General features: G+C 59.6%; 1 protein-coding gene across 1 annotated transcript in view; it reads right to left on the bottom strand.

The window, feature by feature from the left end:
* MACROD2 (mono-ADP ribosylhydrolase 2) overlaps positions 1-14,873 on the bottom strand; it is a 1,251,138-nt gene that overhangs the window by 300,062 nt on the left and 936,203 nt on the right. The window contains exon 8 of the mRNA XM_048506382.1: positions 14,605-14,678. Coding sequence (XP_048362339.1) covers positions 14,605-14,678 — 74 coding nt within the window. The remainder of the gene's footprint in view (positions 1-14,604; positions 14,679-14,873) is intronic.

Below are 14,873 nucleotides of genomic sequence, written 5' to 3'. Positions count from 1 at the left end.
GGGGGGGGTGGGGGGGGGGGGGGGTGGGGGGGGGGGGGGGTGGGGGGGGGGGGGGGTGGGGGGGGGGGGGGGTGGGGGGGGGGGGGGGTGGGGGGGGGGGGGGGTGGGGGGGGGGGGGGGTGGGGGGGGGGGGGGGTGGGGGGGGGGGGGGGTGGGGGGGGGGGGGGGTGGGGGGGGGGGGGGGTGGGGGGGGGGGGGGGTGGGGGGGGGGGGGGGTGGGGGGGGGGGGGGGTGGGGGGGGGGGGGGGTGGGGGGGGGGGGGGGTGGGGGGGGGGGGGGGTGGGGGGGGGGGGGGGTGGGGGGGGGGGGGGGTGGGGGGGGGGGGGGGTGGGGGGGGGGGGGGGTGGGGGGGGGGGGGGGTGGGGGGGGGGGGGGGTGGGGGGGGGGGGGGGTGGGGGGGGGGGGGGGTGGGGGGGGGGGGGGGTGGGGGGGGGGGGGGGTGGGGGGGGGGGGGGGTGGGGGGGGGGGGGGGTGGGGGGGGGGGGGGGTGGGGGGGGGGGGGGGTGGGGGGGGGGGGGGGTGGGGGGGGGGGGGGGTGGGGGGGGGGGGGGGTGGGGGGGGGGGGGGGTGGGGGGGGGGGGGGGTGGGGGGGGGGGGGGGTGGGGGGGGGGGGGGGTGGGGGGGGGGGGGGGTGGGGGGGGGGGGGGGTGGGGGGGGGGGGGGGTGGGGGGGGGGGGGGGTGGGGGGGGGGGGGGGTGGGGGGGGGGGGGGGTGGGGGGGGGGGGGGGTGGGGGGGGGGGGGGGTGGGGGGGGGGGGGGGTGGGGGGGGGGGGGGGTGGGGGGGGGGGGGGGTGGGGGGGGGGGGGGGTGGGGGGGGGGGGGGGTGGGGGGGGGGGGGGGTGGGGGGGGGGGGGGGTGGGGGGGGGGGGGGGTGGGGGGGGGGGGGGGTGGGGGGGGGGGGGGGTGGGGGGGGGGGGGGGTGGGGGGGGGGGGGGGTGGGGGGGGGGGGGGGTGGGGGGGGGGGGGGGTGGGGGGGGGGGGGGGTGGGGGGGGGGGGGGGTGGGGGGGGGGGGGGGTGGGGGGGGGGGGGGGTGGGGGGGGGGGGGGGTGGGGGGGGGGGGGGGTGGGGGGGGGGGGGGGTGGGGGGGGGGGGGGGTGGGGGGGGGGGGGGGTGGGGGGGGGGGGGGGTGGGGGGGGGGGGGGGTGGGGGGGGGGGGGGGTGGGGGGGGGGGGGGGTGGGGGGGGGGGGGGGTGGGGGGGGGGGGGGGTGGGGGGGGGGGGGGGTGGGGGGGGGGGGGGGTGGGGGGGGGGGGGGGTGGGGGGGGGGGGGGGTGGGGGGGGGGGGGGGTGGGGGGGGGGGGGGGTGGGGGGGGGGGGGGGTGGGGGGGGGGGGGGGTGGGGGGGGGGGGGGGTGGGGGGGGGGGGGGGTGGGGGGGGGGGGGGGTGGGGGGGGGGGGGGGTGGGGGGGGGGGGGGGTGGGGGGGGGGGGGGGTGGGGGGGGGGGGGGGTGGGGGGGGGGGGGGGTGGGGGGGGGGGGGGGTGGGGGGGGGGGGGGGTGGGGGGGGGGGGGGGTGGGGGGGGGGGGGGGTGGGGGGGGGGGGGGGTGGGGGGGGGGGGGGGTGGGGGGGGGGGGGGGTGGGGGGGGGGGGGGGTGGGGGGGGGGGGGGGTGGGGGGGGGGGGGGGTGGGGGGGGGGGGGGGTGGGGGGGGGGGGGGGTGGGGGGGGGGGGGGGTGGGGGGGGGGGGGGGTGGGGGGGGGGGGGGGTGGGGGGGGGGGGGGGTGGGGGGGGGGGGGGGTGGGGGGGGGGGGGGGTGGGGGGGGGGGGGGGTGGGGGGGGGGGGGGGTGGGGGGGGGGGGGGGTGGGGGGGGGGGGGGGTGGGGGGGGGGGGGGGTGGGGGGGGGGGGGGGTGGGGGGGGGGGGGGGTGGGGGGGGGGGGGGGTGGGGGGGGGGGGGGGTGGGGGGGGGGGGGGGTGGGGGGGGGGGGGGGTGGGGGGGGGGGGGGGTGGGGGGGGGGGGGGGTGGGGGGGGGGGGGGGTGGGGGGGGGGGGGGGTGGGGGGGGGGGGGGGTGGGGGGGGGGGGGGGTGGGGGGGGGGGGGGGTGGGGGGGGGGGGGGGTGGGGGGGGGGGGGGGTGGGGGGGGGGGGGGGTGGGGGGGGGGGGGGGTGGGGGGGGGGGGGGGTGGGGGGGGGGGGGGGTGGGGGGGGGGGGGGGTGGGGGGGGGGGGGGGTGGGGGGGGGGGGGGGTGGGGGGGGGGGGGGGTGGGGGGGGGGGGGGGTGGGGGGGGGGGGGGGTGGGGGGGGGGGGGGGTGGGGGGGGGGGGGGGTGGGGGGGGGGGGGGGTGGGGGGGGGGGGGGGTGGGGGGGGGGGGGGGTGGGGGGGGGGGGGGGTGGGGGGGGGGGGGGGTGGGGGGGGGGGGGGGTGGGGGGGGGGGGGGGTGGGGGGGGGGGGGGGTGGGGGGGGGGGGGGGTGGGGGGGGGGGGGGGTGGGGGGGGGGGGGGGTGGGGGGGGGGGGGGGTGGGGGGGGGGGGGGGTGGGGGGGGGGGGGGGTGGGGGGGGGGGGGGGTGGGGGGGGGGGGGGGTGGGGGGGGGGGGGGGTGGGGGGGGGGGGGGGTGGGGGGGGGGGGGGGTGGGGGGGGGGGGGGGTGGGGGGGGGGGGGGGTGGGGGGGGGGGGGGGTGGGGGGGGGGGGGGGTGGGGGGGGGGGGGGGTGGGGGGGGGGGGGGGTGGGGGGGGGGGGGGGTGGGGGGGGGGGGGGGTGGGGGGGGGGGGGGGTGGGGGGGGGGGGGGGTGGGGGGGGGGGGGGGTGGGGGGGGGGGGGGGTGGGGGGGGGGGGGGGTGGGGGGGGGGGGGGGTGGGGGGGGGGGGGGGTGGGGGGGGGGGGGGGTGGGGGGGGGGGGGGGTGGGGGGGGGGGGGGGTGGGGGGGGGGGGGGGTGGGGGGGGGGGGGGGTGGGGGGGGGGGGGGGTGGGGGGGGGGGGGGGTGGGGGGGGGGGGGGGTGGGGGGGGGGGGGGGTGGGGGGGGGGGGGGGTGGGGGGGGGGGGGGGTGGGGGGGGGGGGGGGTGGGGGGGGGGGGGGGTGGGGGGGGGGGGGGGTGGGGGGGGGGGGGGGTGGGGGGGGGGGGGGGTGGGGGGGGGGGGGGGTGGGGGGGGGGGGGGGTGGGGGGGGGGGGGGGTGGGGGGGGGGGGGGGTGGGGGGGGGGGGGGGTGGGGGGGGGGGGGGGTGGGGGGGGGGGGGGGTGGGGGGGGGGGGGGGTGGGGGGGGGGGGGGGTGGGGGGGGGGGGGGGTGGGGGGGGGGGGGGGTGGGGGGGGGGGGGGGTGGGGGGGGGGGGGGGTGGGGGGGGGGGGGGGTGGGGGGGGGGGGGGGTGGGGGGGGGGGGGGGTGGGGGGGGGGGGGGGTGGGGGGGGGGGGGGGTGGGGGGGGGGGGGGGTGGGGGGGGGGGGGGGTGGGGGGGGGGGGGGGTGGGGGGGGGGGGGGGTGGGGGGGGGGGGGGGTGGGGGGGGGGGGGGGTGGGGGGGGGGGGGGGTGGGGGGGGGGGGGGGTGGGGGGGGGGGGGGGTGGGGGGGGGGGGGGGTGGGGGGGGGGGGGGGTGGGGGGGGGGGGGGGTGGGGGGGGGGGGGGGTGGGGGGGGGGGGGGGTGGGGGGGGGGGGGGGTGGGGGGGGGGGGGGGTGGGGGGGGGGGGGGGTGGGGGGGGGGGGGGGTGGGGGGGGGGGGGGGTGGGGGGGGGGGGGGGTGGGGGGGGGGGGGGGTGGGGGGGGGGGGGGGTGGGGGGGGGGGGGGGTGGGGGGGGGGGGGGGTGGGGGGGGGGGGGGGTGGGGGGGGGGGGGGGTGGGGGGGGGGGGGGGTGGGGGGGGGGGGGGGTGGGGGGGGGGGGGGGTGGGGGGGGGGGGGGGTGGGGGGGGGGGGGGGTGGGGGGGGGGGGGGGTGGGGGGGGGGGGGGGTGGGGGGGGGGGGGGGTGGGGGGGGGGGGGGGTGGGGGGGGGGGGGGGTGGGGGGGGGGGGGGGTGGGGGGGGGGGGGGGTGGGGGGGGGGGGGGGTGGGGGGGGGGGGGGGTGGGGGGGGGGGGGGGTGGGGGGGGGGGGGGGTGGGGGGGGGGGGGGGTGGGGGGGGGGGGGGGTGGGGGGGGGGGGGGGTGGGGGGGGGGGGGGGTGGGGGGGGGGGGGGGTGGGGGGGGGGGGGGGTGGGGGGGGGGGGGGGTGGGGGGGGGGGGGGGTGGGGGGGGGGGGGGGTGGGGGGGGGGGGGGGTGGGGGGGGGGGGGGGTGGGGGGGGGGGGGGGTGGGGGGGGGGGGGGGTGGGGGGGGGGGGGGGTGGGGGGGGGGGGGGGTGGGGGGGGGGGGGGGTGGGGGGGGGGGGGGGTGGGGGGGGGGGGGGGTGGGGGGGGGGGGGGGTGGGGGGGGGGGGGGGTGGGGGGGGGGGGGGGTGGGGGGGGGGGGGGGTGGGGGGGGGGGGGGGTGGGGGGGGGGGGGGGTGGGGGGGGGGGGGGGTGGGGGGGGGGGGGGGTGGGGGGGGGGGGGGGTGGGGGGGGGGGGGGGTGGGGGGGGGGGGGGGTGGGGGGGGGGGGGGGTGGGGGGGGGGGGGGGTGGGGGGGGGGGGGGGTGGGGGGGGGGGGGGGTGGGGGGGGGGGGGGGTGGGGGGGGGGGGGGGTGGGGGGGGGGGGGGGTGGGGGGGGGGGGGGGTGGGGGGGGGGGGGGGTGGGGGGGGGGGGGGGTGGGGGGGGGGGGGGGTGGGGGGGGGGGGGGGTGGGGGGGGGGGGGGGTGGGGGGGGGGGGGGGTGGGGGGGGGGGGGGGTGGGGGGGGGGGGGGGTGGGGGGGGGGGGGGGTGGGGGGGGGGGGGGGTGGGGGGGGGGGGGGGTGGGGGGGGGGGGGGGTGGGGGGGGGGGGGGGTGGGGGGGGGGGGGGGTGGGGGGGGGGGGGGGTGGGGGGGGACTCCTCAGGTCAGCCGGCAGAGCTGGGAATCAAACCCGGTTCCTCCAGATTAGATACACGAGCTCTTAATTTAGCTTCTAACCCTCCTACGCCACTGCTGCTCTTGGTTCTACAGATTAGAGGCCACCAGTTCTAATAATACTGGCCAGAAAAGCCAAGCCCTGACTCATCTTTCCTGCCCTCCCTCTCTTGATCTGCCTAAGTTAAGAGAATCAGCATTGCTGTCAAATGGTCACCTAGCCCTGAGGACAGCCGATATCACAGTGCACTGACACACACACGCACACACGCACACACGCACACACACAATTTCAAAAGAATTACTTGGGCTTTTTTCTCTGCACAGCATGGGAAAATAAAGCTTTTCGGGTGAAAACAATTCTTTTTCCCCCACCTGTCACTGGCAGTAACATGTTGCTTTCCCTTTTCTACTTTCCGAGAGGCAGCTACAGAGACTCGATACAAGAATCACTATGTATGTGCTCATTTTGAGTTTCTGTCGCTGTCTCCCTGAAAATAGAAAAGGGAAAGTGACACATTGCTGAAATCGGCAGGCAAAGCTGACTTGATTCGTGTACTTAAATTGGTGAAAGGTCACCCAGCAACGATGCCAGGAGAGGAAACGTACCTGGGGAAAACTCCGCAATTGGCGAGCAGCACGGAGAATCGCCGGCGGCACAAAATGGCGGGGGCAACAAAATGAAAGCATGTGGCCTCTTCCACACGGGCCAACAAACGCAAGTGTAGGATGCTAAATAATCCATTGGGAGGGACTTCGCACAGATCCCACCCCCAAAACAAGTCTGTGCCATGTTATTTTTTTAAAAAAACAGATTTTTTTTTAAAATCACTAAACAAGCAATCCTTTTCTAAAATCCCAGGTTGCAAGCGAACAGTCAGGCAGGAGATACTTTTATTTTCCTCCCTTTTCCTTTAAAAAAAATTGGGGGCTTGCATCTGCATAGCTATGCAGGTGCAGATGGTTGTATCGTGGGGCATCGGCATGGCTGAGAGGGTCATGCCTGCATAGCTACCCATGTGTGGGGTGTAATGTTAAAAATAGACTTGTCTACACGCGAAGTCACGGCAGCAACCCCGGACAGTTTCCGTGGGCTCCAATCACTGCCTGCATGGATGCATGTGAACGTGAAAACAAGAAAATGGGTTCCTTTATCCTGACTGCAACTTGTTATACATTTGCTGTGTGGAAAAGGGCAGAGCTCTTACAATTAAAATGATACCTGCCCTCTGCACAGCAAACATAAAACATTTTGAACATGTTTCAGGGAAAAATGTCGCTAGTTTAGCATTTTCAAAATAAAATGTTTTGAGGAGAAAATAGAACGTTTTCCAAATGCTTTGAGCAAAAAGCTGTGTAAACATCCCTCAGGAAATGTTTTCTTTTCAGTCTCCAAAACTTTTTGTTTGTGTTGTGAGGAGGAAGAAGAAGAGTTTGGATTTATATCCCCCCTTTCTCTCCTGCAGGAGAACTCAAAGGGGCTTACAATCTCCTTGCCCTTCCCGCCTCACAACAAACACCCCGTGAGGTAGGTGGGGCTGAGAGAGCTCTGAGAAGCTGTGACTAGCCCAAGGTCACCCAGCTGGCGGGTGTGGGAGTGCACAGGCTAATCTGAATTCCCCAGATAAAACATAGCTCAGGCGGCAGAGCTGGTGATCAAACCCGGTTCCTCCAGATTAGATACCTGAGTTCTTAACCTCCTACTCCACTGCTGCTCCTGGAATGGACCTGTGTCAGAATTCCAAAGATGCTTGTAGGCCAAATAGACATGAATGAAGAAGAAAACTTTTAAGAAAGCAAATTCTCCCATGACTGCATGAAGCACAGCATATCTGCTACAATTAGAACAAACAAATCAGTACCGCACAATGAGGCCATTCTACATGCTTTCCCTTTTCTAACTGGGATCAAGCTATAGCAGTGAAATACTGGAATAAAGAAACCCCAGCAAGGTGGAAAGCTGCTTAGATTGGTCTAATTTCGCTGCCATCGTTTACAAATATATGAAAACTCTTAAATATTTTAAATATCAGGACAGTACAAAAACACATGGAACTTAATTACACTTTGATTTCAGAGAGAAGGTTTATTGTTCCTGTTATTCCTAGTCAGCAGTGCAAAGTAAAACATAAAGTACCTACATGTCAAATGGCCAGCCAACAACAAACATCCAAGAACCCATATTAGCGTTCCGCATTAGTGGCACCTTTAATTCAGTAAATTAATAAGAATTTAAGAATTCATTATTTATAATAATACGCTAGCCATACGCAAAGCTCTACAAAGAGGTATTAGCTGGATTCCAGTACTTTTGCTGCTTTCCCTTTGCAGGCAGCCAAAGCGTCACGCAATGCAAATACCACGAAACTGCTAGAGAAGTTGCTATTCTGAGTTTAAAGTGATTTTTAAAAAATGCAGGTTTAAAGTTGTCCAGCCTGAAACCTGCAGCCAGGGCTCTGGATATCCTCATCTGGAAGTCCGGTGTAGCATGGATGGGTGGTGTGGTTTAAAAACTAGGATATGCCTCCCTCTCCAGACAGCAAAGGTAACTCCACACACAAAAAATATAGCTGTGCAAATTAAATGGCATCAAGTTGTTTCCAACGTATGTGACTCTGTACATTAATGACCTCCAAAATGTCATATCCTTAACCACCTTGCTCAGGTCAAAGGGCGTGGCTTCCTTTATTCAGTCAATCCATCTCATGTTGGGTCTTACTCTTTTCTTGTTGCCTTCAGCTTTGCCTAACATTATTGTCTTTTGTAGTAAGTCTTGTCTTGTCATGATGTAACCAAAGTCTGATAGCTTCAGTTTAGTCATTTGCCATGGCTACCATTACACACTACATATAAGCTGTGGACACTTCTCAGAAGATATGGGTCAGGTAGATTTGCCAATGTTCAAGTGCAGTTGGGAGATCTCCTGAAATTATAACTGATCTCCAGAGTACTGAGATAAATTTCTTTGAAAGGTACAGCAGCTTCAGAGGGCAGACTCTATAGTGTACCATAGAGTCTAGGAGAAACCAAAGTCCTAGAATGCTGTTGTCTCCACTCCCCAAATTCCACTCTCCCCCAGCATATCTCTCAGGAATTTTCCACACAGGAGTTCCTACAATCAGGACACGTAGTCAAGTTGAAAGAGCTGGCAGAACATGTATTGTTCTATCACAAATTGCTACTGCAGGACTGAATTATGTGGTTTTAGGGTACATTAGCAGCCCTCAAGCTCTGATGCATTTGTCTATCTGGATCATGCCAGGAAACCTCAATAGCCAAATTTAGGCTGGATCCACACGCTGTTAGACACAGTGCCATCCTACTGATTCTCCTCCAATGTTTTTCTGTCCAGTTAGCAAAATCCAAGAGCTGAATGATTACAAACGTATGATGTCCAACAACATGCAGATCCAGCCTGAACCTATAGCCCTGGAAATCCAAGAGACTTTGAGGTTATTGCATTGCAACACCTAAATACCAAAAAGGTTTCTCATTACAGAGGGCAATCTGATGTAGCTAGCTTCCCCTAGTGGGATTCTGGCAGAGCTAACAGCTAAGAAAGATGTGCCCAATTCTTTTGGCGTTCAAAAGCAATGGAAGTATTTCAACCGCGGGGATTGCGGCTAACTTAACGGAAGACTCTCAAGATGTTTTCAAGGCAAGAGTCATTCATGGCAACCCTGGATTTCCTTGGTGTTCTCCCATCCAAGTACTAACCACAGCTGACTCTGCTTAGCTTCCAAGATGGGGTGAGACTGGGCTAGCCTGGGGCATTTAGGTTAGGCAATGGAGTATTCTGTTATCTTCAAGGAGGCCTCACTGTATTTATCATCTTCTCCATGTCCTAAGCATATATCAGTGTTCATACCTACAAATTCTCTGGAGACAGCAACTTTCATCTTCTTCTAAATGGGATATCATAATTAAAGAAGCAAGGGGAAAATGCCTCATTAAAATAGCAAACTAAGGTAGGATCAAGTCTGAAGGCCCCATAAAAAATGTGATTACCTTGATAGCTTCTTCATCACCCGTCAATATGACTTGTCTGGTCAGATGGTATTTAAGTGTAGCCTTTGGAGAGAATGCTTGGTTCTCTTTGAAGCCAGCCCAAGAGAAGTAGTATGCGGTAAGCAAATCATTTATTTTTTGGGTAACACTGAAAAGCAACTTTCCCCATTATTGACTTAGGCAAGGTGACAGTAGGATGACGGGCTGATTTTCATTTCAATCAGCAGCTGGGTGATTACCACCTTAATTAGAACGTAGAAATAGAAAGCAGCTCATTTTTAAGCTACCCATGAGAACACTGTTTTAAAACGGGAACACGGGGTTGCTAATATAATCATGCTTGCAGGAAAAAGCAACCGAAATAGCAAACCAATTTTTTGTTGCCATTATAAAGACTCTGCAGCTAATCCTTCCAAATGAGACTACGTGCAAAGGTTTATTTCTGATTATACAAACATGCAACCCAACAAAAATGCTCATACGTTGTGAAGCAAATCATTAAGAACATAAGAACAAGCCTGCTGGATCAGACCAGAGTCCATCTAGTCCAGCTCTCTGCTACTCGCAGTGGCCCACCAGGTGCCTTTGGGAGCTCACGTGCAGGATGTGAAAGCAATGGCCTTCTGCGGCTGTTGCTCCCAAGCACCTGGTCTGCTAAGGCATTTGCAATCTCAGATCAAAGAGGATCAAGATTGGTAGCCATAGAGCGACTTCTCCTCCATAAATCTGTCCAAGCCCTTTTTAAAGCTATCCAGGTTAGTGGCCATCACCACCTCCTGTGGCAGCATATTCTCGGTGCTTTCTAAAGCATTGAGTCAGAATGAGGACCTGTGTCACAAAAAATTTGCAAAACAGGGTTTTGCAAAATCAGGGCTACATTACATTTTTTTCCCCTCAATGGGGACCCAAAGCCAACTTACAAAAAAAATAAACAATATAAATCTAGAACAAATTTAAGTAAGCAAACAGAAAAGAATACGTCAATGGTGTCCATGGAGTCAGCCCAGTACCCAGCTTTTCAGATATCCCCAATTTTCATGAGTCAGAAGGCACCTTTGGAATCCTGACATAGGGTGGTGAGCATTCACGCAAAATGGCTGACCCAAAATGTCTGCTTCAGGGGACGGAGCCAGCCACAAAATGGCTGCCATGACTTACCTTCAGTCACAAAGCTGTGGTGTGGCACGGCGCTGTGGCTGCAACTGCTCCCGAAACAACATTTTAAAAAATCCAAACAGCCACTCAAATCTCCGAAGGTCCAAAAGACTCCGAAGACTCAAAAGGGCTTACAATCTTCTTGCCCTTCCCCTCTCACAACAAACACCCTGTGAGGTAGGTGGAGCTGAGAGAGCTCCGAGAAGCTGTGACTAGCCCAAGGTCACCCAGCTGGCGTGTGTGGGAGTGTACAGGCAAATCTGAATTCCCCAGATAAGCCTCCACAGCTCAGGCGGCAGAGATGGGAATCAAACCCGGTTCCTCCAGATTAGATACACGTGCCCTTAACCTCCTACGCCACTGCTGTTCCATTCATCTGCTCCTCCCCCCCAAAAAGTTCCACCTTCAGAAGAAAAAAACAACAACTAAGAGGAGTCTGGGAGCTGTTGAATTTCCCCAAATCAGCTAATTTAATTAAGTCTACTGTCATGACTGAGAGGTCCGGGAGGTGGATTTCACCAAATCTGCTAATTACGTCCTTTTGTTGCAACAGAAGGGTCCGGGAGCGGTGGATTTCACCAAATCAGCTAATTCAATTAAGTCCTTTTGTCATAATTGTGAAGATCCCTGTTGACAGAAGGCAGGCCACGAAACCAACTAGAATCACTGTACCACTTCCAAGACCCCTACCGAGAAAACGGAAAAGTACACTGACACGAGGAATCACAACGTGCTCCAGCTCCTTTGTGACATTCTAATGAGGAAACAAGTGACAATATCGCGGAGCTTGTCAAATGATCTAAGCTTGACAGTATCTCTAAAGCTTGTCAGATTATCACAAAAGGAGCCATTCTCTCCATCCGAGAGGGTTTAACGGGCCTTTTCTTCAACCAATTCCCACAGGATAATTTCCTGCGAGACGGGACCCAGTTCTCTTCGACGAGCCAGAGGTTTCCATTAAACCGTCGCGGCACTTTGTGAAACGCAAAAACGTAGTTCGCTACAAGAGATAGCCTGGGCGAGCGGCAACAAATTATCTCAGTACTGCTGACTAATGCCATTTGGGTGGACTCAATTGCAAAGGATTTCTGGGCTCATAATATAAAACGCCATTTGCTAACCTCCAAACTCAATTTGCCCTCGGGCTGCAAGTCAGCATGCCTCAGCATAAACCATGGGCAGACATTAGTTCCACTAAGGGCTGTATTTCAAAATCGGACCGCAGCAATTCGTAAAGAACAACTAAATACGAGTCACTACTTACTGCATATTTTTCCCCCTCAGGGCTTTGCATAAACTAGTTTTCAGCCTGCAATGGTCAATCTGCTTGTATAGTTCTCCACGCCGAGTTCTGCACCTGGCATCCAATAACTTCCATCCAAATAGGGGGTGATTTCCAACAACCTCACAAGAGTGCTAGCTTGTTTTAACTACTCAGTACTAAAGGATAAATACCTTTATTTTCCATGCAAGTTACAACCAAGGAACTGTGCTCAAGATTCTCAGCCACAGTGTTTCAAGAGCCTTTAGCTCAGGAACCTGTGCAGCCCAGAGGAATCTCACATTTCAAGCCCTGCCAGCATGGCCACCGGGCCAGGCTGGCCGGGCCGGATGGGAATCTGCGGAAGTCTCCAAACATCTCCTGAGAGTCACAGGTTCCTACCTTCGTTCTAGCCTGTGCCTCAAGATTCCAACTTCTAAAGAGAAGGCTGCCGACCAGGAACATCGTGATCCTACTCTTTGGAAAAGGCTTCCAGGGACTTGTTCTCCCTTTAGCTCCCCATAGGTATCACACCTACATTGAAGGTAAGAAGGGGGCTCAGCCATACCTGCAAATTCAGATAAAGTCGCCCAGGCTCCGTAGAGCAATGATGTTGGCCCGTTGCAATGCCTTTCCATCAGCCGTATCAACAGGAAGATTCACTAAAACCCCTTGCCGCCAAAGACTATGCATATGCAACGGGAATTGTGTTGACTCTATAGACCATATTTTACTTTATTGTCCACTTTACACAGTACCCAGAGTCAAATACTTGTCACCCCTGCTACTCAAAAAAGAGTATGCATCTGACTTGCAAAAGATTACCTTTCTGTTGGACAGCCCCAGTAGTGATGCAAATGACGCAGTCACCCAATTTTTGGATTTGTATATAAAACAGCGCTTTAGGAGCAAATCCCGAACATCAGCCTTCTCGACCTGTACATTTATTTTAGTTCCCCTCTACTTGGTTAAGTGGATCTGTGTATATAATGTTGTTATGCCAATAAAGGTTCTTTGTTACTGTTACTCAGTACTAAAGGATAAATACCTTTATTTTCCATGCAAGTTACAACCAAGGAACTGTGCTCAAGATTCTAGCCTTTGCTCCAGTTTTGAAATCAAAAAGAAGCGCTCAACGTCAGAGCCATTATTATAACGAAACAACTCAAACATCAGCTACGCTTGGCGTTGTCGCAGGACTGTTTTCTTTTATGTTCTTTCGCTTTCGTTGTGGCCCTGGAAAGAGCAGGACACATCTACAAATCTCTCCTGTAGAAGCTACACCATCTTATTTGCACACACATGTTCCAGGGTTAGCCGTCCAATTGTGATATCAAATAGTATTCTTTAGATTAGGGATATCTCTCCCCTTTTAGCTGCAACACGAATGTGCAGTGGTTCAACTTCCATGAAAGAAAGTTTTACCGTTTTGTAATATATTTGGGGATTTGTTTACTGCATGCAAGACCACTCATCCATGACTGTGCCATTTTGCTATATTAACTAATACATATCCCCAATAAGAATGTAACAGGTTTTAGTTGCATTTTTCCAGCCGACTTTCTTGCTTTACCTAATACAAAAAAAGGAGACACCTTTAGCTCTCAGGTCACCTTTGTATCCTGTAACCTGTCCCATCTGTGACAACGTCCCTTTGAAGTCTGACAAATGCATACGTGAAATCTCTGTAGCTGTTACTACGATTCAGCATACCCTTGAATTGTGTCATGCAGTGGACGGCTAATTCAAAGACCTGCAATTAACAACGCAGCGCAACTTCATCCATGACAAAACCGTTTGGCTGTCTTGCATTTACATCATCACAATAATTTCAGTTACTCTTTCATCTTTCTTCCACCCGTTGCAACGATTCAATGTAATGATGCATATCTTGTCAGAGGGATTAAAAGAAGATGACAAAAAAAGAGACCGTGAAGGTTATACAGGAGTGTATTATGGGGAGTTTGTTCTTTTCTCTCTATCCAAAGGCAACCGCCTTAGATGGATGCTCCAGATAAGGACACAAGAACAGTCAAGCTGGATCAAACCAATGGTCTGTCTAATCTGTATTCTGTCTCAGAAACAGGTGTTCGTACAGTCAGTTGAGGGTCAGCAGTCAAGAAAATTGTATGCTTCTGCATTAGAATATAGTTCCAAACAAATATGAGAATTATCATTCATTTTTATGTGCTGCCTTTGTCAAAACCAGTATATTTGTGTATTATTGAACATGGTAAGTGCATGAATGACAAAATTTATTTTTACCTTCAAGCGGATGGGGGGGAACAGGGCTAGGTAGGCACTAGGACCTGGGCAGAGCACTCTATAACAAAGAAGGTCCGGCATGTTGAGTTCTGTGACAGGGGGATATTCAACCCTACTAACATCTTTTTCTGAAACACATTACAGTATCCTGTTTCGCAAGGTGACCAACCAAGTTCCCTGGAAAACCACTGAATACAGCATAGAGGCCTTTCTCTGATGTATCTTCTAATACTGATACCCAAAGACTTACTGCCTTTAAATACTGAGTTCTCTTTTACTAACCATAGCTAGCAGCCACAGATGAACCTATCCCCCATAAATGTACCTAATTCCATTTTAAAGCCATCTATTCTAGTGGTTTTTTACTACATCTACTGGTGCTAAATTTAGTAACTGGCAGTTAGTAAAATACAGTAGATACAACATTTTCTTTAAAGCAAAACAGACACACACAGAGAGGCCTCCCATGTTAACAAGTACACTTTTGTGAGATCAGTAAAAAAAAAAACCATTTACAATTTGAAATTTATCATGGCAATTTTTGAATTGCTGCAAACAAGTCGGAATGCCTTTTTTTTGACTCAGATTCGTAGTATGTCCTGAAGAAAAAAATAACTGTAAATAATAAACCCACAGAAAATTGCTATTTTGGTTTCTACAAGTCTACCACCAACACAAAATATTCTCAGGTACACAGAGAATCTACCTCAAAGAATCATTGGCCGGTTGCTGGGATCTTTCAACCATCTTCAGGTGTATACATATGGCAGTTTCAGAGCTACCAGGGCACACAGCCTTTCTCACGTTTGACAAAATCAAAATCGTGAGCTAAACAATACACCCTCCACAACAGCAACCGCAGTTCATAAGCCGCACACTAGTTTTGAAACACAGGCATTTGGATATAATGTGGCTGCGCCACAAATACTCCCAGACACACCAGAGCTTACTTCACACCACATCTGCATAAATGAAACTAAACATCAAGAGATATAGGAAACTCAACATCAAGATCTCCGAAGAGCCATACCTCCTGATGATTCTTGTTCAACCATTCTTTGATGGTGGTAAGCGCAATGACGGCAGCGGGTTCATTTGGAAAACCTAAGCAAAGACAGATGAAGAAACAACAGTGTCACATGCTGGAAGGATTTTTATGCATACATATTCAGGAGCAGAACAGGTAAACGTTCCTGATTTGGGAGAAAAACAATACCTAAACGGTTGAGAAGGAGAGGAGTTTGGATTTATACCAGTGGTGGGATCCAAACATTTTAGTAACAGGTTCCCATGGTGGTG

The sequence above is a fragment of the Sphaerodactylus townsendi genome, linkage group LG01 (genome assembly GCF_021028975.2).
Source record: "Sphaerodactylus townsendi isolate TG3544 linkage group LG01, MPM_Stown_v2.3, whole genome shotgun sequence".
In the NCBI taxonomy this organism is placed as follows: domain Eukaryota; kingdom Metazoa; phylum Chordata; class Lepidosauria; order Squamata; family Sphaerodactylidae; genus Sphaerodactylus; species Sphaerodactylus townsendi.
The sequence above is the reverse complement of the archived record's forward strand: the minus strand, read 5'-3'. Positions and strand labels throughout refer to the sequence as shown.